The sequence below is a fragment of the Eleginops maclovinus genome, chromosome 1 (genome assembly GCF_036324505.1).
Source record: "Eleginops maclovinus isolate JMC-PN-2008 ecotype Puerto Natales chromosome 1, JC_Emac_rtc_rv5, whole genome shotgun sequence".
Classification (NCBI taxonomy): Eukaryota; Metazoa; Chordata; class Actinopteri; order Perciformes; family Eleginopidae; genus Eleginops; species Eleginops maclovinus.
In genome coordinates, this window is record NC_086349.1 from 868,067 (window position 1) to 890,004 (window position 21,938).

Sequence of the window (21,938 nt, forward strand, 5' to 3'; positions counted from 1 at the left end):
AAAGTACTTGAACAGTGAAAGCACAAGGTTCAAGACTTTTGTCGCTAATAGAATCTCAGCAATCCTGGAGCATTCTCAGACTTCGCAGTGGAGATACGTCAACACCACTCTGAATCCCGCTGATCATGTCTCGAGAGGACAGACTGTTGAAGCATTCCTGAAATGTGAAAGCTGGCTTTCAGGACCAAATTTCTTGCTTTGCTCACAAGATCAGTGGCCCAAGAATCCAGATCCTGGAATGCTGGACGTCAACGACCCAGAGGTCAAAAGAGTAGCTCAAGTACATGTCATTCAGGCTCAAGAGCCCAAAGATACAATGGACTATTGGATGACTCACTACTCATCCTGGACAAAGCTTAAACGTGCTGTTGCCTGGTTTCTGAAACTGAAAGACTTGCTCAAGGAACTGAAAGCAAAGAGAAAAGAACCAAACACTTTAAGTGGAGAAAGCAGAGTGAATAAGTTTAAGAAAACTTTTAAAGGAACACACCTAACCTGTGAAGGTTTGACTGAAGCAGAAAAAGAAATTGTGAAGTACTGTCAAAAGAAAAGTTTCAAAGAAGACTTGGCAACCCTGAAGAAGCATCAAAGGGTAAAGAAAGGCAGCTCACTTCATAAGCTGAATCCAGTACTTCAAGACGGAGTCATGAGAGTCGGCGGAAGGTTGAGCCGAGCAGCAATGCCGGATGATTCCAAACAGCAAGTCATCTTGCCAAAAGATTCGCACATCACAAGGCTGGTGCTGAGACATACTCATGAGGTAACAGCTCACGCCGGAAGGAATCACATGTTAGCTCAACTGCGACAACGATTCTGGATCCCTGGAGCAAATGGAACCATCAGAAGGTTTTTGTCCAAGTGCATCACCTGTAAAAAATTACACGGAACTGCTGGCAAACAACTCATGGCGGATCTACCAAAATGCAGGGTCCTGCCCGACGATCCCCCATTCACAAGAGTCGGTGTCGACTACTTCGGCCCGTTCCTGGTGAAAAGAGGAAGAGGGCAAGTAAAGAGATACGGCGTCATCTTCACGTGTCTCGCCATACGAGCCGTACATCTAGAAGTTGCCTCTTCACTTGACACGGACGCGTGCCTCAACGCAATTAGAAGATTCCTTGACAGAAGAGGCCAAGTCAAAGAGATGTACTCAGATAATGGCACCAACTTCCAGTCTGCCGACAGTGAGTTGAAGAAATCGATCCAAGAGTGGAACACTAAAAAGATCGCAAAACAGTTGCAACAGAAGGGCGTCCAATGGCACTTCAATCCTCCCACAGGTTCTCACCACGGAGGAAGCTGGGAGCGGCTGATCCGCTCAGTGAGGAAGATTCTGAACATCACAGTGAAGGAACAACTTTTGGATGAAGAAGGTCTCCATACCTTGCTGTGTGAAGCTGAGGCTGTCATAAACAGCAGGCCCATCACAAAGTCATCTTCAGACCTCAATGATTTAGAGGCTTTAACACCCAACCACCTGGTGTTGCTCAAGATCAAACCTGAATTACCACCAGGGGTATTCAACAAGGACGACCAGTACGGTAATCGTAGATGGAGACAGGTCCAGTACCTCGCGGACGTGTTCTGGAAATGCTGGTGCAAGGAATACCTCATGCAGCTTCAAGAACTTCAACGATGGTTCACCCCTGGAAGAAACTTCTGCGTCGGTGATGTGGTGCTGATTGTAGACGACACTTCACCCAGAAATTCATGGCCACTTGGAAGAATTGTGGAAACCTTTCCCGACAAGAAAGGCCTGGTTCGTCAGGTGAAAGTCAAGACCAAGACCAATGAGCTTTGTCGTCCAATAACAAAGCTATGTCTTCTGCAAGAATCAGAGGATAATTGATGAACTGTTTTGAAAGACCCGTTTGGACAGGGCGATGAACAAGAATAAGATTTGTTTATATTGTTGTTCTTTAACTACAGTAAAAGTAACATAGCATGTAGGCTCCTTTAATTTAAGTTAAAAGTTTGAGTAATTGTCTTCAAGGGCATTGATTACAATTAGGGGCCGGTAATGTAGGAGCCTAAATGCAGTTTATTGATGTTTTGACTTCAATAATTCAGTTCATATCCAAAATGACAGTAATGAATAAATGTGTCATTGAGTTAGAAGGAATAAGAAGGAATATTTACAATATTTACAGGTTTAAGATGTTACAGTTCATATTTACAGTAATGTGTTAAGTTAATTACTTATTCATGTTACAAAGGTGTGTGAATAATTTACATGCATAATGTCTCATTTATATTACTTTTGTAATATTTGGAAATGGGTACTTTGATTGTGGCATCTTGGTGACTGTGCCTTTTGGTTTTTTTTTTTTTTTGATACACTCATGGGAGGAGTTTTCGGGGTTAATCTGGGGTCAGTCAGGAAATGCAAGAGTGGAGCCACACAGTTTTTTGACCTCTCTCACTCTCTCTCGATCTTTGAAACAACTTTATAACTTTGTAAAAAGACATTATTTGCTGTGCTTATTTTTTCTTGAATCGAAGTAAACGGTTGAATTTACCGAGTTGTCCTGTGGATTTTTTGATGTGGATTACGACGAGGGAAATTGTTACGAGCGTCAAGCTAAGGCTTCATTCATTGGAAAGCTACATACAGTTTTAAATGTACATTTATTTTCTGTTTCCGGGAAATCTCACTTCTTCTTCAGCAGAGGGTAGCCGGCTCATTCAGAAAAACTCTTACGAATATTTGATGGTTGGAAAGTACTCTAAAAACAACTCGTATGTGAGAGTCTCACCTTCAGTGTGTGTGTGTGTGTGTGTGTGTGTGTGTGTGTGTGTGTGTGTGTGTGTGTGTGTGTGTGTGTGTGTGTGTGTGTGTGTGTGTGTGTGTGTGTGAGCTCATGCTTATTATGAGCGGCCTGCCCTGCCCCTATGGCTTTGTTAGCTTGTCTGGAATGCCTCTTGTCCCGGACTATAAGCCTGCTGATTTCACGTTGGTTAAGTAAAATCCTTTTCCTATGACCCACTTTCCCTCAGTGTCTGGTGCTGTCTGGATGCTAATGCTCCTTCACATCTATGGCAGCTCTGTAAAATGATGAAGGGAGGTGATAGTCTTAGGCCTAGAGGTGATGGCTGTTACATCAATTCAGTTCAGAGGGGGCCCAGGATGCTGTCAATGGTGGAGTGAACCTAATTAGAACATATAACCTTGACCTAACCAGCTGCAGAACCCTGCTGGGTAAAGAATGGTTAGGCAGCTACTATTTGGTAAATGTTAAGAAGAACACACGGGCCCTGAACATATAGACTTAGTGAAAAAATAAAAATATTTCTGTTATTTTTCCATGATGATTTCTCTGGATGGAATTTAGCTCTGATGAGAAGGTCTGATGTTAAGTGTCTATGAGGGCATGGTGTTCTTTTCACCCCTTCTCATTCAAACTGACCTGCACCGGCACGCTGCACTAAAGCTGAACCATTAATCAAATTTAAACTGACATCTGAATAGCTGGGATGACATGCTCTAGGAGGTGTGCACGTTTGGCCCACTGGACCATAATATACACTACATATACAGCCCAGGAAAAAATTAAGAGATCACTCCAAAGGTTTCATAAATCTCAATCTCTACATGTATGTCAGCCATTCCAGTGTCTGTTGAATTCCAACACAGAGAAATGTTGTCAGTAGTTTAAAGAATACAATACAACATTTTTTATTAATTTAACGAGACAAAGACAAAGCTTTTTAAGTATTAAAACCAGAGAAACTGATAATGCTGCAGTGGTTTCTTAATTATTTCTGGAGCTGTATATATATACAGTATATAGTATATATCTAAATGCAAACCAGTTTCTCAATGTCGGCAAATAAATTATCTATGTATCACACTTAAACATTGAAAAGAGATGTTTCCTCTGTTAATCACATTTATCTTTTCTTTCTCATCTCTTTTTTCTATTTTAATTAAATAATTGTAATAATGTCTGCAGGGCTTTGACTGTGAGAGGTCACTTTGCTCACATGATAAAATGTTTCCATATGTTTTTATAAATGCTTTAAGTTTGTAATAAGAACTGCTTCTGAAAACTCCGATCCTAGTGAGGATATTCTGATTCTCTGCGATGCACAGCCAGTGCAGAGGCTGATTGAGCAGATGTCCCATGGACGGGCTCCTCTGATCTCCTGAGGAAAGAGAACATGCTTCAGTGGATTCGTGCTTTACTAAAAGTACTGCTTCAGTGGACTCACAGTCTCAGTGTCTCGTTGGAGAAATGCTCTGAAGTACTTGAGCCTTTTACCTCTGGGGAAATTGAATGCCTGCCAGAAGTGTGACTTAAATGATTTTTTGGGGGGGTTTTTTACCACCAAATTCAGTCCCTGCATATGTCCACACATTTGACTGATGAATCTTACTTTGGAATGCTGAAGTGAAAATCCATATTCTTGATTCTGGCAAATGAACTCAAGGACAACAGGAAAGATGGTTAATGAATTATGAAATTTGTCAAGTCAGTACTCATGCTAATTTAAGTGTTCAGACAGTGCTGAGTACAACACGAAACACTGGGCTCTACAAGCCAGTTAGGAAATGTGTTCAAGTTTCAAGGTTTCAAGGTTTTATTTGTCATATGCACAGCAGATACAACGTACAGTATATGTTGGCAATGAAAATCTTATGTCGCGTGCTCCTCCAACAGCACTGTTTATGTTAACAGTGACTGTTAACATAAACAGATATAAGGCCTCATTTGTTACAGCAATAAAATAACAAAATCACTGGAATGTAAATCATAGCCTTAACATTTTTTTAATTTATATTTTATTTGATTAAGATTTGCACATGGTACGAAGGAATGGTGAAAAAATTCACCAATAAAAAGAGGTTGAGCAGAAAGCCTCTACTAGTGATGCGGTCATTAAATGCACAATCCTCAGAGTTTGATACTGTATGAACTACATTTCCTCAGTTATAGTCTACGCTGTGATATTTAGAGTAAAATGATTGATTTATTCAGTAGGTAGCCATTATCCCTCTCGCAGTAGATGCATGCGGTTGTTAATGCATAAACTGAAAGCTAACCAGAGAAGAAATGACAGCTAGACACAAACCTAGTTAAATGTTACGTTTTAAACATTCCTGCACCGTGGAGCCAGTCTGTCCAATGATGTCTCACTGCGGTGTCTCTCTGTCCTGCTAACAGATATCAAGTTCAAGTTCCACTGTTTGTTGGAGCGTCAATAGGCCAGTGAAGAACTGGGTCATGAGCCGCTTTAATGCTTCGATGTTTTCTGTCACTGCTCCCAGAGGCGAAAGAACATGTTGCTGCTCCTAACACCGGGTATTGACTGGCTTAGATAAATGATTTCCACTGAGGAACAGCAAAGGGCACTGAGGCCAGGCTGGCTTCTGTCCAACTACAACAACAAGAAGCACTCTGAGGAACCAGGACAAATGTTGGGTTTTAAAGTTCACCTGAGACTTCAAGTCTTTTCAATTTGAAAGCAAATATCATTATCACATCAGGAAATATTTCTAATCATTAAATCTTTGATAGGCAATGACACCAGTTGACTTACAATAGCAGGACCTGTAGCTAGGAGACACTTTGTGGTGAACAGCTCAATGGAGAATGGGGGGGGGGGGGGGTCTGTGTTTTTCATTCAAAACATCTAAACAGATTTAAAAAAAAGATTGAACTGGTTTCAAGGTTTTATTGGTCGTATGCACAGCATATACAACGTATATGTTGGCAATGAAAATCTTATGTCCCATGCTCCTCCAACAACTCAACATACATGGTGCAAATAAGATAAATAAAATAGTGCAAAAAGAGAGAAGAATATTTACAATAACAACAATAAGATTTAAGGATGTGAAATATATACATATGTAGAATACATTGAAAGTATTTAAATACTTTACACTGTTGAATGAGGACTGAGCTTAATGATGAGCTTGGAGGGCACAATGGTGTTGAATGCTGAACTGTAGTCAATGAACAGCATTCTCACATAAGTGTTCCTCTGGTCCAGGTGGGAGAGGGCAGTGTGGAGGGTGAGGGAGATGGCATCATCCGTGGACCTGTTTGCCATGTAGGCAAACTGCAGGGGGTCCAGTGAGTCAGGGAGGGAGGAGGTGATAAAAGGTTTGACTAACCGCTCAAAGCACTTCATGATGATGGAGGTGAGTGCAACTGGGCGGTAGTCATTGAGGCAGATGGGTTTTGTCTTTTTGGGGACAGGGACAATGATGGACTCTTTAAAACATGTGGGGACTACAGACTGGAGCAGGGACTACAGACTGGAGCAGCTGGGGTCTGTGTTTTTCATTCAAAACATCTAAACAGATTTAAAAAAAGATTGAACTGATATACAAGCTGAAGTTATGAGTGACACACACACAGCGCTCTCACTCACCACTCTCTTCTTTCCAGATGGCCTGCTAGAGATACTTGTTTTTTAGAAGGACCAGATGAAGAAGAAAAATGAAAAGTGTAATTGTGTGAGTGTGTATGTGGAATCACATATTCCCCAAGACCATGGTAATGATAACAAACTTTTACAGTACTGAGACCATCACAAACATTATCAGAAATGTACATAGAGATGTAAAGCAAATTGTGTTTAAATTAAACAGCATTTATCAAAATTGGTGGAATAATATAAAATATGTAATACAAATAATGTATGTAGAATGTTATAATGTTATAAATTGTTACTGTTTTCTCTAAGCCCCTTATATTGTATCGAATCCCAGCTCTTCCTGTGGGGAAGGTAAAACTGATCAGCACCTGCTCTCTGAGAACATTGAGGAGATGCAGCACAGGCTGGAGGAAAATGAGCAGCACAGGCTGGAGGAAGATGAGCAGCACAGGCTGGAGGAAGATGAGCAGCACCGGCTGGTGGAAGATGAGCAGTACAGGCTGGAGGAAGACACTGCAGTCCTGTGCAGTAGAGCAGTTGAGAGGCAGTCAGCAGGACGAGCCTTTGCCTGATGAGCGCTTCGGGAACATCTGTGGTTTGCTGCTACAAATGTGCCCTGCCAGGTAAAAATAGCCAGAGTATCCGAATGGAAGCAGAGTGAAGCGGAGCAGAGAAAGGCAGAGTACAAAGGCCGGCTGAGTGTGATGTGGCTGCTCAGACTGCCAGCTCTGAGGGGTTACATAAAGAGGGAAGGTAGCAGTGGAGCCAAGACAGGTCCAACACTTCCTGCTGTCTTTCAGCTGTTATTGCCAGCAGGCTTACTGACCTTTATTCTGGTTTTGTATCTACTGAAATAAACTCAATTTAAATTGTCCAGTTTGTGACTAAATAAATGTCAAAAACATAACCAAGTGCTCCAAAACATGCATATATGCACAGGATATAGGATTTAAATGTTATACAGCCTGGATTTATAGCTTTGTCCATCATTCCTATCAGTCATAACGTGCATGGTGATATTGTAGTGAATGTAATATACAGAAGAGTCCATGAGGCGTTGAAAAGATTGAGCAGCATTTTTAAGGCCGAACGGCATTCTCAAAAACTCAAACAGGCCAAATGGCGTGATAACTGCTGTTTTGGGAATGTCCAGTGAGTGTACCGGCACCTGATGATAACCCCGGACGAGGTCAACCTTGGAAAAAATCACCATACCAGCCAGGTGTGATGAAAAATCCTGTATGTTCGGGACTGGGTATCGGTCAGGTGACGTTGCCTCATTAAGCCGCCGGTAGTCGCCACACGGGCGCCAGCCGCCACCGGGTTTGGGGACGATGTGGAGGGGTGACGCCCACGGGCTGTCGGATCGGCGGACTATGCCCAGGCGCTCCATGTTAGCAAACTCAGCCTTTGCAACGGCAAGCTTGGTCGGGTCGAGGCGCCGAGCACGGGCGTAAACGGGTGGACCAGTAGTGGCGAGACTTTTCGCTCCTATCCCTACTTCCCGTCACGGCCTCCCTCAGTCGCACATCCCCGCTGGGCTTCAGACGGCTGATTATGTTTTCATTCGCCACGATGCCCACAGGGGACCGCTACGCCCGCCCTACGAAGGTCCATTCCGTGTGTTGGAGACAGGGGATAAACATTTTGTGGTGGACATGGGTGGCAAACCGGAGCGACTCTCTGTTGACCGCCTCAAACCCGCTCATTTGGATGTGGCTAGGCCCATTGAATTGGCCCAGCCCCCAAGACGCGGGCGACCTCCAGGTCTGCCCCCACCCCCTGCTCCCCTCCCTCCCAAAACCCCCACACTGCATGCCCCACACCCGTGTCATGGTGAGACACCTGCCGCAGTAGTGCCTCCTCTGCCTCCTGTACGGCACAGCCGTTGTGGCCGTTTAATACGACCACCTCACCGATGACTGTTTTTTTGTTTTTCTTCTTATATGGTGAATTCTGGGGGGACGTGTGTAGTGAATGTAATATACAGAATTCACCTCCTTCTTAAGTGTGGTTCTACACACTGTTGTTTCATGCCTGTAAGTATGACCGTTGGTTTATGCTTGAAAGTACAACTGTAAAAAGGGATCGTGGTCCCTTTAATTAATCTGTGTTTACGATGACGTGGAGCCCCATGCTTGTTGGTTTACAGGACAGCGCCATCTTGTTTGGTTAACTTTGACTGTGTGATTAAACGAGACACGCATTCGTGTGCTGAACTGTAATGAACGTCTCCTGCGTTTCAATCCGATCTCCACAATATCATCAAAAGGAAGTCAAACCCTCCGACATTCCTCTCCCAGCAGTTAAACTGTGAGCTATACTGTTCTTACTGTCGCTTTTTCTGCAGTGTTTCTGTGGGATGGGGTTTATTAGCCAAATTTTAGTTTAGTTTAGAAGAGGTTTTAAAAAATCCAGATACAAATGTGGCTTATTGTCAGATCAGATAAATGATATCACCATGATCTGTTCTCATAAAACTTAGTTTTCAACTTGAACTGTATTTGGTTAGGAATATTGTATTTGTTTGTAAATTTCAAGTAAATTTGAACTTGCTTATGTGAGAATAAATCAATAAAATCAATATATTGTGCCAGAACATTAAGGGACATAATTCACTGTAGTGTTGCCCCACGGACCGGTTGGTGGGCGAAACCTTGGAGTTCCGGTTTCCGGTTGTTGTATGTAGCTTCACAGTAGCATGTAGCGAATAGGATATCGTGTGTGAGAGTATATGGAGAATGACGCAAGTTACATACTAAACACACGCCTCCAACTCCCACTCATTGACGCTAATTTATCAACTATTATTATGTGTTTGATTATGTAATATTCCCAACAAACATCAGAAGAATTCTGTAACAAAGTGTAAGGACATGTGATAACATGATATTTGAGTTTTGTCACTAGAGGGCGACAGAACAAGTTGACAAGCAGGATGTGCCGAGGACCCGCCCCTGTCGCGGCCAACCAATGGGAGAAGACTATACCGGAAAGAACAGAGAGTAAAAAAACATGTTGTGAACAGAAGATCGAGGCCTTTCCTATGCAGCCGACTGATTAATTACTTCGAGGTGGACTGTGGTCAGTGACATGGGGAAGGACCACAACGGTGTTTCCTTTGTAGACTTACCATCAGTGGCGATTCTAGAGTCTGTTGGGGCCCCAAGCAAAAATTCCCAGGGGGCCCTTCCGACCGGTGTCTTTTACAAATGCTGCTTACGGGCCTTGGCTTGTGCAAATGCTGACACTATGTCCTCCAGATCCACAGACCTTCGCACACTCTGCTCTATTGAAATAAGAGCCAGTCCTGAAAGTCTCTCTTGTGACATGGTTGACCTGAGATAGGTTTTGATTCGTTTTAAAGCTGAGAAACTTCTCTCTCCAGAGGCAACAGTGACTGGAAGAGTTAATAGCAGACGGAAGGCAATGCTGAGATTTCCATAAAGATCCAGAAGCTGTTCCTTGTAAATGTAATCAAGCATCTCTCTTGGGGAGGCAGATACATGATCAGGAAAGGCATAGACAGCAGCCCTGATCTCCAGAACCAAATCCTCAGAATCAATGTCATGTAGTGTGTTTTCCAGTTTCTTGCAGCTGTCTTCAAGTTTGCCACCCTGAATATATTTTGACATATTTTCTTTGGAGAAAATAAAACCATAAAGGGCATAAACATCCTCCATTTTTGAAAATCTTTCATCCAAACGAGTGAGGGCTGTGTCCACTAGGGGCAGAAAACACTCTCTGTTAAAGTGCTCATCTGGAGTGGACTGCGTTTCTTCTCTGCCCTCATACAGGAACTGCCTGGTTGTTTTCCGCTTTCTTTTTTCAGGAAACTTCATATCAATCTCTAGGTTTTCTGCTATCTCTCTAGCATCAGTCTGAGAGGCAGCAAGTCCATTTCCCCTGAAATTCTCCAGATACACTCTCACTGTGCTTGTTTCTCTTTTAAGTGTTTCAAGAGAAACAGTGGGACTCTGGAGAATCTTGCTTTTTTTTGTGGTCATAAATTTAAGTAAAGATCCTGAGGAGAGATATGAAAGAGATTTGTAATTGTTCTCCTTGGGCATAGCTTTCATTATTCATTGCTATCATAGCATTCATAGTTGCTAGCTTAACACTAGTTGCTAGTCTGTCTCCCTGTTAGTTCAACAATAAATAACACTAGTCAGTAGTTCAATAACAGTAGTCATTTACTGTTGATGTTATGCTTAGATCATTATCTGCTCCACTTACCACTGTCTTCCTTTCTTTTTTCTTCATCATCTTTTTTTTTCTTCCTCTTCTCACAACCAAGATGGATAGCTCCTCTTCATTTTCCTCCAGCTTAGTTTCCAATTTAATGAACGATGGCATCACACGGGTTAACGTGAAGTGGGATAACTGACCTAGAGACGTCACCCATTCACTTACGTTCATTTTCAAAACCGGGCGGGAAGTTGGGTTTCTGACTCGGCAAAGCCAATGTCAATCAACATTCCATCCAATCGGAATATGTGTACGAAAAGACTCCCTTTATTTACGTGACGTTGCCTAGCAACGCTGCGCATGTGCAGTTGGAGAGTAGCACATTTAAGTTTGCGGCCAAATAGTAATTAACGTAGTTTGTTACTATACAAGTTAAGCGCCTGTAACATCAGTGTTAAATGCGTATGTGCCGGTTGGTGTACGTACCTTATGAAAGTAAGTGTTTATCGACGTAGTTGGCTTAACATGCCAGCTCTTGGGGGCTGGGGGCCCCCTAGCGGCTCGGGGCCCCAAGCAGTTGCCTGCCTCCAGAGCTGGGCACAAATACATCATAAAGTATTTTGATACAAAATACAAATACTTGATCAAAAAATGTATCAAAATAAAATACAAAAATACTGGTCTGGAAAATGTATTTAAATACAATACAAGTATTTTGTATTTTGAAAATACAAAAATACACGCGAGATAATGCCTGTATTGAATACTGTCTGTAAACTGAGGAATGTACAATAAATAAAAAAGGAGACAGCTAACGCTACATTCAAATCCATTTTATTTTATCCATATTAAACAGAAAAACAGATCAGTTGTTCTTCAGGACAACCAACTTCTCCAGCATATCTGGTGTTAATGACCTTCTGTGAGGCCGGTTCACTAAGCCAGCAAAAGAAAACAGGCGCTCAACCGGGGCTGAGGATGGTAGGGTTGTGTTAAATCTCACAAAAAGCTGTTTCATCAAAGGGTATGCATTTAGTGAAGCCAGGTCTTTTCTGGGATCCTCCAAAAAATGAAGGGTCTCCAGTTCCGCCTTGCTGTGGCTGGGCAAGGCCTCGGCCTCCAGCTGGTTGACTGTTCCTGTAGAGATTGAAGACAACAGAAAAAAAACAAGAGCAATCAGAGATGGCAAGCTGGCCTCTGCCAGACACTATGCATGGACAAACAGACAGATAGACAACAATCAGACAGGGTCATAGCAATACCTAGCACAAACTCCCCCCCGAGGACCAAATAATGCATTCTTCAAAGTATAAATACTGAAATTGTCACCAAAAGGTAAAACATGCTATTGTAAATTACATAATTAAGTATTTTAAAGTGTAAAGAAATTCTTCTCACCTTGATCAGTGAACACAAAGAATTCGTCATTCTCCTCTGTGCTCGGTGTGGTCCCGTCACTCTCTGAGAGAAGTCCGAGTTCGTCTGCTGAGTGCAGCATCAGTTGCTGTATTCGCCTCTTCTCAGAAGCCAACCTCTGGGGTAACCACCTCATCTTAAAGTATGGGTGTGTTGTGGTGTCCAGGATGGCCTCATTCACGTCATGCTCCAGCATCAGAAAATTGTGGAAGCGTTTTTTGAACCCTGCTATGGTTGCTTGAAGAACGTGTGAGCAGTACCTCAAGTTTGATGCTTGCAGATCCTCCAGCTTGGCTTGAATGGTGAAAAGTGTTGGCAACAGCTCACCATAATAGCATGCAGATTGCCCTTGAAGCCGATCTATTGAGATGGCAATCGGTCGTAACACTCTGCAAAATTCCTCAATGTAGTCCAGTTCGACTTCCCTGAATGGTGGAAGTTGCAGGGCAGTCATGGCATCAGGGAGCTTGTCACGCAAGAATGACAACTGACTCAAGGAGTCATGCAGAGAATTCCACCTTGTAATGCAGGGTGTCTTGAGTTGCTGCTCGATTACTTTGCCTAGCGTTTCAGCACTCTTTGGTCTGCCAGATGCTGTCCATAATGCTGAGCACTTCGCCATCGTTGAATGATTCAGCCTGCTGAGAGTTGCATTGCTAGTGATCGATTTCTTGACATCAGTAGTTGAGATTAAACTCAGAGTATGTGTCGCACACCGGAGGTGTGGTGGTAAAATGATGGAACACTCAGATGCTTCTTCTCTCTCAGGATCTATGACCAGGAAGGACAGCTCATCGTCCAGCTCTTCAACTTCATCTGGGTCATTTGTTTTTCCAGTGACACTGAACTCTTTAAAGGCCTTTGCAAAGTTGGATGCATTATCAGTAACTGTAGACACAATGGTGTCTGAAGACAGCCCATATTCTGTGTGAATCTCATCCAACAGTTCTGCTATTCGGTTATAAGTATGGGGGCTGGGAAAATGCCTAACGGCAAGAGCGGCTGACTGCCTTTCCAGCGTGTCTCCATTGATCCAATGTACTGTTGCTCCCAAATAACTGGTTTTCTTTGTTGACCAAATATCCACTGTTGTACAAACACGGCGAACATTTTTAAGCGTCTCTTTTAGGAATGCTTTTTTTGTTGCAAATTCTTCATCAATCCGTCGTCCGAGTGTCCGTCTGGACATTACATTGGCACCTGGGTGAAGTCCCTGCACAAGCTCGATGAATTCTGTTTGTTCAACGGTGGCTAATGAGTGCATTCCTTTGACAACAAAGGATTTCACTTTACTTTGTGATATTGTTGGGCTAGCATGGTCAAACAAACGAGTCTGCCTTAATGATGTTTTGGCTTTCTTCTGCTGGCCACTTGCACTTTCCTTTTTGTAATTTTCAAATTCCTGTAGATTCTCTGGGTGTTTTCTTTTCAAATGTGTCTTGAAATTTGTTGTTGCTTGATAAGAGCCACAAATAATGGCTTTCTTGGTTGTGCACAGCTGACACTCAGCTTCTATCTTTCCACTTGGATTTTGAGATACTACTTTGAAGAATTTCCCATCCAATATGGCACACCTAGGCCCAGTGGTACCTTCTGAAGATGTGGTGGCTTGAGGCTCACCTGACGCCTCTTCATCATCATGATTGTCACTCATCTCAGTTCAGTGGGACATCCTCTATTTCAAACGAAATTGTCAAAAAAAAAGTTGTTAGTCAGTTACTCTTCAACAGACACACACTTAAATCACATCATAAAAAAAGGAAAAACAATTAAATCCGAAACTGACTACTATATGCACTTGCATGAAAGGGCTCTTCTAACCTGCCAAGTGAAATATTACCTAGGATACTAATGATAAAGCGTTTGGAAGTGGAAAAACTAAAAGCCAGAGGTGTCAAAAGTAAAAGTAAAAGTACATTTTCTGGTGTAAGTACAACACTAGCACGTGGTAGCCTATTACATAGCTGTTAGACCATTTACTCCATTGTACCTAATGGGATAGATAGACTGCGTTGTTACTGAAAAACACTTCTAACAATCTAACAAGGACCCACCACAAACTTGATCCAACCAGTGTAGTCAGCTGATCGTAAGACAAGTACACAGGTCTACTGGTTACTCAGATAAGTTACCTGTGTTGGAAGGAAACTGTGTTTCTTTTCTTTCTTTTTTTTTTAACTTTTACTTTTGACATCTCTGCTAACAGCTGAGCTAAGCTCCATGCACAAAACTAACTACTATGCGCCATAACAGGCAGTGACTCCAAATCTAGTGATCTACAGATACTGAATTAGTTTTCAATAAATACAAATATAAAATAAATAATATGCCCTAGAAATGCTTAATACAGCCTACTGTATTGGTCTCTAATGGACTATTAAAAAAAAAAAAAGCCAAGTGTGAATATGATTTTAGAAGCTAAATGTGTAGTTTAAGATTATATAAAAGTGGGTTTTCAAGGATCCTCCCTAGCTTTGGTTGGAGCTCTAACAGGAACTGAATCTCCATATAATTAGTTAGTATGAATCAACATAGAAGACTTAATATTATTCAGAAATGCTTAGACCTAGCCTACTGCTCTATGATGGACATTTGTCAAGTGGCCCAAGCCCCTAAACAACACAATTTTCTCACGTTTTTTCACAATAAATAAATAAGTACTTTATTGACAGGTTATAGTTATGGATCGTTCTGGGCTCAAAACATTGTTATGAGCCCAGTTTAGCCTATCTCATTCTTTCGTTTGGTAATAGAATTTGGTACCGAGTGGAAAAGGAATTCGCCAGCTCGAGGTCTTGCCGTGGGAGGGAACATGCCTGCGAGGGCTCCTACAACATCACTAGGCCGATACAGGGGCTATTACGGGTTTAAACACAAAACTGGCGTTATTTGTTTTATTGGGGGTCATAGAAACGGGTCCTTTCTCGTTTAACATCAAATAATATGGCCGTGTTCCTCTACCGTTTCATCCAATTTAAAATTGGATCTCCTAACTGTCCTCAGTGAGAGTGACTAATTTAATCACCATATCTTACGTTTAGTACTAGTTTACCTTTTGCGAGTCAAGCATTCATGTTTGACCTCTCTGGTCTATATTTGATAAGCTACCTAGGCTACACTCTAAGAAACTTGCTCAATTTCGCTGACCTAAGCAATTTGACTGACCGTCATTTATCAACCCCTGCCTATCAAACACTCATCATTCAAGAGAAAGCTAACACTCGAAAATAGTCTAGTGCTTATGGTGTAATTCTGTTGACAATGTGTGTGGGAAGACTGTAGCATTTTTTTTATACAAAACATTTCACCTTAGTGTTGTTTCATGCCTCGAAAAGCCAGCAACAGAGCCGTGTAGGTGCAGGTCCTCTTCACTGCTGTAGTAGTGATGACTGCTGACGTCGCGGAGAAAAAATGGTCGCATTCAAGTCTCGATTGGGCGTGTCACGTGATTTACGTCTTGACCCAAAGATCTCTGGTGATTCGCTTAGTTTTACTGATTTAAAAAAAAGGTTTTTTGCAAAGTATTTTTGTATTTAAAATACCCAAATACAGCACCTCAAAGTATTTAAATACAAACTACATTTCATTTTTTCCAATCTTGTAAAAATACAAAATGCAAAATACTGAAAAGTATTTTAAATACGTATTTCAAATACATGTAGTTAAAATACTGCCCAGCTCTGCCTGCCTCGCCTGTTCACAAGCTGCGCGTCTGCTTACCATATCATATCATTGTATAAATAAACGCTGTTAACTTGATGAGAAGCTTCTTGGATTCTTTTTTTGGCTATTTCCTTCTTCAAGAAGCCAAAGCTTACAAATAATAATAATATCTCTATAAAAGGGAGCGTGTGACATCAACAAGTCCATCCAAGTGGTCATCACATATTATTCCTTCAAATGGAGCACAGACTCAAAAGACACTGTTGTATCCCACGTGGACAGGAGGCATATTGGTGGAAGTGTCCTTCAGAGGGAGACATTCATATCATCCCGTTTAAAGTTCGTACCTGCGTCAGGTGTATCGGAGTTGTTGCACTGCCTCAGAGACAGTATTGGTGGCAGAGATTTGCCTCGGGGGGATGTACACTATTATAAAAAGGTGCGGAAACTCCACCGATTTGTGTTTGGAATGTGCAGCAGATTTTTTCTGACATTTACAGAGCTTGTTTGTTGGCATAAACATGTTCCCCTCCACCTTCAGTTTGTATCATCACACCAGCCTTTGATTCCAAACAAAAAGAAGCTACAAACCCTCAGTAAATAGGTCCATGTCCTGCTGCCTTCAGTGGGCCACGTCTCAATAAAGCACCAGACCCAGCAGCCTCTGAAGTCCCTCTGAAGACCAACATTTCCCTGGAGGACCTTCACTTTGTTCTGAGAGGATAAAGGGCAGAAGATCTGTTTCATCGGGCGCCATCTGACCGCCTCTTTAAGTCAAATACAGGTTGGCCCTTAAAACAAACTTACCTTCTTCAACCAGATGTAGCCTGGCTGCAAGGACTATCTCCCATTGGTGTTGGCTGTTGGGCTCCAGTTGTTGTTCCACTATACTTTAAAGAACACTTTTCTTCATATATCTGTCTTATGCTGTAAGATTTGACTTAATTTAAACCAGACCCAGCTCTAAAGAGTAGGATACTTCCAGAGAACTGGCTCCTGGCTGATAATGGAGATCAAGTTTGAGGGTGATGAGATGCTACACAAGCTAACAAGCATATGAGCACATTAAACTGCTGCAACACTGTTAGCATCACTACGGCATGACACTCATTAGCTGTGAAAGATTGAGAAAACTTTCCAGCCCTGCAGCAATTCATCATAACTGGAGCAGGCTGTCCTCTTGTGATGGCAAACAAACAATTTGGCTCCCAGCTGGAGAGAAGCTGTGAAGCCTCACATTATCACGTCACAGCCCTGCTGATTAAAGTCCACCAATGTCTTGAGCACAGTCAGAGAGAGTTTTTTTTTAATGCAGGTTTGTTTTTTAATTTTGTAAAATAATAAGGTGCTGTTTTTATTTTTAAGCAAAGGTGAATAGATCAAGTTGAATTCAATATGAAACCAGCACTACCAGGAGTAGTGTTTGGTTTTTAGTTTGGTATCGATCACTTCCAACTAATGCGCCATAAGCACTGCAGGGCTGGGTTCATGTATGTAAGTTATGACAGACATTTTACACATCTTAAATAATGTCCCCATATTCTCATTCTTGTTATTATTCAGTTTGGAATTACTAGTGAGTAGTTGTTTCTAAAACAACATTTATCCTAAATTAAACTCGCTATGTTACTTTAGACCTAAATCTTAATAGAGCACTCTATTTATCACTACTTAACAATGTAGCATTACTTTTTCATGCAAGAATAAAGGAAGAAATGTCACCAGCTGGGGTGTCCTGATGGTAGACACAATTTAATAGTGGGTTGATTATTTAAAAAGCTCTTTGTCCTTCATCTCCCTTAATGCAAATCCGAATGATTGTTCGACCTCCATGCTTGATAAAACCCACATATATGAAACTCGAGCAGTGTGTCACGCATTAGTTACATGTTTCAAGTAAAAAAATACCATGTTGCTCTCCTCTGATGACTGCAGGGATCCTTGTTAGCCAGAGAGAACGCTATGTACTGTTTCACAGGCTCGAAATGTATTTTATTTGAACATAAATCCAAGTAGACTATATATACCATATACTATGCAAATTAAGGCTGCGAGACATGAGCAAAATACTTATATTATTCTGGTCCATATTGAGTTAAATATTATTCAACTTTCTTTGTAATAATGGATATATTATTGCATTTTCCTACTAAGGATTGCTTTTCCATGTTGTGCTAAACTGCTAATATAAAAGAACATTTGCAACAAAAAAAGACTTTCAACAATGTGCTTCTGCCTTTCTGTTATCATGTTGATCATGTTAATTTAATTGTGTGAAGGCAACATTTTGATTATTAATATTAGGTTCATTGTGAGGCCTACTGTAGACCGTATATTCCTACACAGTACATAATCATCCACCTCAGATATGTAACGTACTGAATATTTCTGATACTCATTCTGAATGAACCACCTCCAAGTCAATTGCTCTCGTCAGTGTATGAGTTCAGTCTGAGAGATCTTTAAACAATATTCAAATTCAATCCAATGTTGACCTATTAGCACAGGTTGTTTGGCCATGTGAGCCCGCTCAAAGCAAACCATTAAATCACTGAGACCACTGCATCATCCCTTCCCCCAGCATTACAGCAACAGGTGAGGAATCCGGAGAACTGCAGATATGGACCTGTGGCAGACAGACACTGAGTATTTAAATCATCCCTAGTTGAAATAAACAGCTACGTTAGCTGCTGACTGCTCTGGTTTCATGCCCCCGTTATACAGAGGGATGATACCATGCTTTATGATTTATGTTTTCATAAAACAAAAATGTGTCCATGAGGTCACATTTGAACCCTCCTCATTTTCTGACCTAAAAAGTATTTCACTATATGTTCTAGATGTGGTCGTCAATAAATGAAACGTGAATAACAGAAAATGCATCATTCTTTGTTTCAGTCAGCCAATAAATACAAAAGTGTTATAGTTATGCTGGCCATTCGCCGGCATCTTCCTTAACCAGCCTTATCTCTCTGAGCGTTTAAACAGGCTTCAGGGCTGCTAATAACATTTCATTACACTGTCCAACAGCATCACGTGTCCTACATTGCTCAATCTTTCATTTAAGCTACGTGACTTTTACAATTAAGGACATTTTAAACCAAAGAGAGTTTTTATGGCTGCATAATGAAATCAAATAGAAATATAGCAGGGATACAGTGTGTCGTTGTATAAGCATCTGACCAAACTCATCCAGACATGTGATGTCTTTGAGCTTTGGGATATCCAGAGTTTAAGATCCGGGGACTTAGAGGCGTGTGACTAATATTGATATTTGAATTAATTTGTTATTTTTATTGGCTACTTTGCTATCTGAGGCTCAGGCTCAAACCCAGGTGCAACACCTGCTCTCAAGGTCTTAAGCAAGCCCATCCCATAAAACCATGCTTCCTCTCAGTAAGAAGCTATAGGTACACACTCTTGAGGGAGGATTCCTTTTCATAAAAGAAGAAACTGTTAGCTGCTCACTTCAGCTGAAGGCATCATTTAATCCATGCAGTCACAGAACAAACTTCTCCAAGTACTGTACTTAATTACAGTTTGAAGTACTTGTACTTTACTTGAGTATCTCCATTTTATGCTACTAGATACTTCTTCGCTAAATTTTAGAAGCCAATATTGTACTTTTTACTCCACTACATTTATCTGAGAGCTTAAGGTACTTAAACTAATATAGAATAAATCAGTTATTAAATATAAATTACATGTAATTATAGGATAAGATATCCAGCAGCAGTATATAAATACCTTTACTAGCTGTTATAGACAAATGAATGCATAAATAATCATAATCTAGTAATGTATTATATGATTATTAAATCAGCCCTTATGCATAACTAGTACTTTTAGTACTTTAAGTATATTCTGATGCCGATACTTTTGTACTTTTACTTGAGTAATACTTTCAATGCAGGACTTTTACTTGAAACAGAGTATTTTTATAATTTAGCATTGCTAATTTTACTTTAGTACAAAATCTGAGTACTTCTTCCACCTCCGACGAACTGAGACAGAAATGATGGAGCTGCTCTCAGTGTTAACCTCACCTTTAAACCCATCGACTGCATGAATCACAATGACCTACTTGTGGGCCCTTCAAATGTTTTATTTTGTCAGTACTAAAATATCAACATGGGCCTTAAAACATGCAAATAAAGTACTGAAACTTTGAGAGTGTACCAGGACACGACTGTTCATGGACACTACAGAGGAGCTGCAGGTGTGTGTGTGTGGCCTCCTGCGGGCCCCCTTCCAAAGAGAATCAGTTTACTCAAAATCAAAATCTTCTGTTTTTATATATCATGTGTTTTTGTTTTTTTGTGTTTTTATTGTGACCGTCACACCATGGTATTTGTTAATAAGTATTGCTCCTTATTGCTTAAGCGACCCCATTCTGGACATCAAACCCTATTTTAAGATCTCTGGAGCCCCACAATGAACACATTCTCTTTTTCTTCACATATTCTTTCCTTGATATTCTTTACTGATTGAATTTAAGATAGTTATATTGGCTTCTCACCAGTGCAGCCCCCAGTAAGGTTACATAGCTTCACAGATGGGCTGTCATTTTTTAAAGGTGAAGGTAATGCAAAAATAATAATACTTTAATGAGGTGGTGCATGGGAAGATAGGGAACTAGACTATTATGTTAAATATGCATCAGTGCTCTGTCTCTTCTCACTTGGCAGGGTCTCTTCACTGAGCTGGATCCTGGAACCTCAGCAGAAATCATACCACACTGAGTCCCAGCTACACACCGCCGGCTCAACTGATGGTCCCCGCCATTGATCTAAGACACACCAGTGTCCAATAACACATTGCATTATAATTATAATAATAATAATAATAATAATAATAATAATAATACTCATCATCATCATCATCATCATCATCATCATCATCATCATCATCATCATCATCATCATAATCATAATCATCATCATAAAAATAATGGCATTCAAACCGATCGAGACAACGTGCCTGCTGATAATGTCCCAGACGGCCTTTGAGGTAGTCAGATGAAGAGTAAAGCTTCAGAAGCAGATTCATTCCAGACTACAGAGTGTTTCCAGCCTATATTCTTCCAAAGGACACTTATCTTCCAAAGGACAGTTATCTTAAACAGCGCTGTCTCTAAACACTTGTCCAGTGTTTTCCAGAGTCCCCCCTGCTGTGAAACGCCGTTCAAACATAGTAAGCTATACAGTGTTTGTTGCATTAATGACGGACTCTCTGTCCATGTCCGCGCGCCGCGCTGCCCCCACTTTCATCCTTCACATTCAAACAAGAGTTAACACCGGCTTACCTTCGACAGCCCACACCGTTGGCAGTATCCACAGAAAATACAATATATCCATAATGAGAGTCATTCCAGGCACTGGACTGTGAAATGCTAATGCGTTCATAGCGCAGCCGTCCAGCAGCGGGCCATTGACCATGGGTTCATTCAGAGCTGCAGAGCCTCATCCTCATCCTCATCCTCATCCCCAGCAGCAGCAGCAGCAGCGGAGGGATAATGGCTGAGGAGCTGCTGCCCGGGCAGTTTGGGCGAAACCAAAAGAAAGGGGGCGGAATAACACCGACACCGGCATCCCGCTGCATGCACTGTCTCCAGGTCCATCTGCTGAGCTCACACCGGGTAGGAAACACAGTTATCATTAATGTTACTCAGGATCAGCTTAGAAACAGTTATTAGTATGTGATTCTTGTCTTCTAAAGTAGTTAAAGCTTAAATCTTCTCAAGCAAGTCATATTCTATTAGAAAAAAAAAAAAAAGAAGAATAAATACATTTGAATAATAATATATTAAAACAATAATAATAATACAATTATTAATTGTACAGACCATTTTTCATGGTACTTACAGACACTTTACCAGTGCAGGATTTAATAATAAATAAATAAAATATCACAAAAAATAGTTAGTTACGTGTGTGTGTGTGTGTGTGTGTGTGTGTGTGTGTGTGTGTGTGTGTGTGTGTGTGTGTGTGTGTGTGTGTGTGTGTGTGTGTGTTCAATTCATGTATTCGAAATAGTGCACCATAGGATAGAGAAATATGATATCATTATGTTATAGATGCAACCTTCCAAACAAAAGGTTTGTATGGTTTTCTCATTTTACATTTGAGGTGTATATGTTTGGTCTGTTAATAGTGTATTTTAATTTATTTTTCATAAAGTGTATTGATATTTTGTAGCTGCTTATCAGTTTTTCTTGTGTTGGTATATATATTTACTTTTTGTTTATTTTCTTTTTTAAGAGATTAACAACACAACATTGAACC

The 21,938-nt window shown here is 41.0% G+C and overlaps 1 protein-coding gene and 1 long non-coding RNA gene across 2 annotated transcripts in view; both read right to left on the minus strand.

The window, feature by feature from the left end:
- The window catches only part of ephb2a (eph receptor B2a), an 84,193-nt gene extending 62,993 nt beyond the window's left edge, over window positions 1–21,200 (minus strand). The window contains exon 1 of the mRNA XM_063882713.1: window positions 20,960–21,200. Coding sequence (XP_063738783.1) covers window positions 20,960–21,092 — 133 coding nt within the window. The 5' untranslated portion in view covers window positions 21,093–21,200. The remainder of the gene's footprint in view (window positions 1–20,959) is intronic.
- On the minus strand, window positions 11,388–13,273 carry LOC134863377 (uncharacterized). The gene is made up of 2 exons (XR_010165661.1): window positions 11,974–13,273; window positions 11,388–11,712 (listed from the first exon to the last, which is right to left on the minus strand). It is a non-coding gene; the product is annotated as an uncharacterized LOC134863377 (long non-coding RNA).
- Window positions 21,201–21,938: the final 738 nt, after the last annotated feature.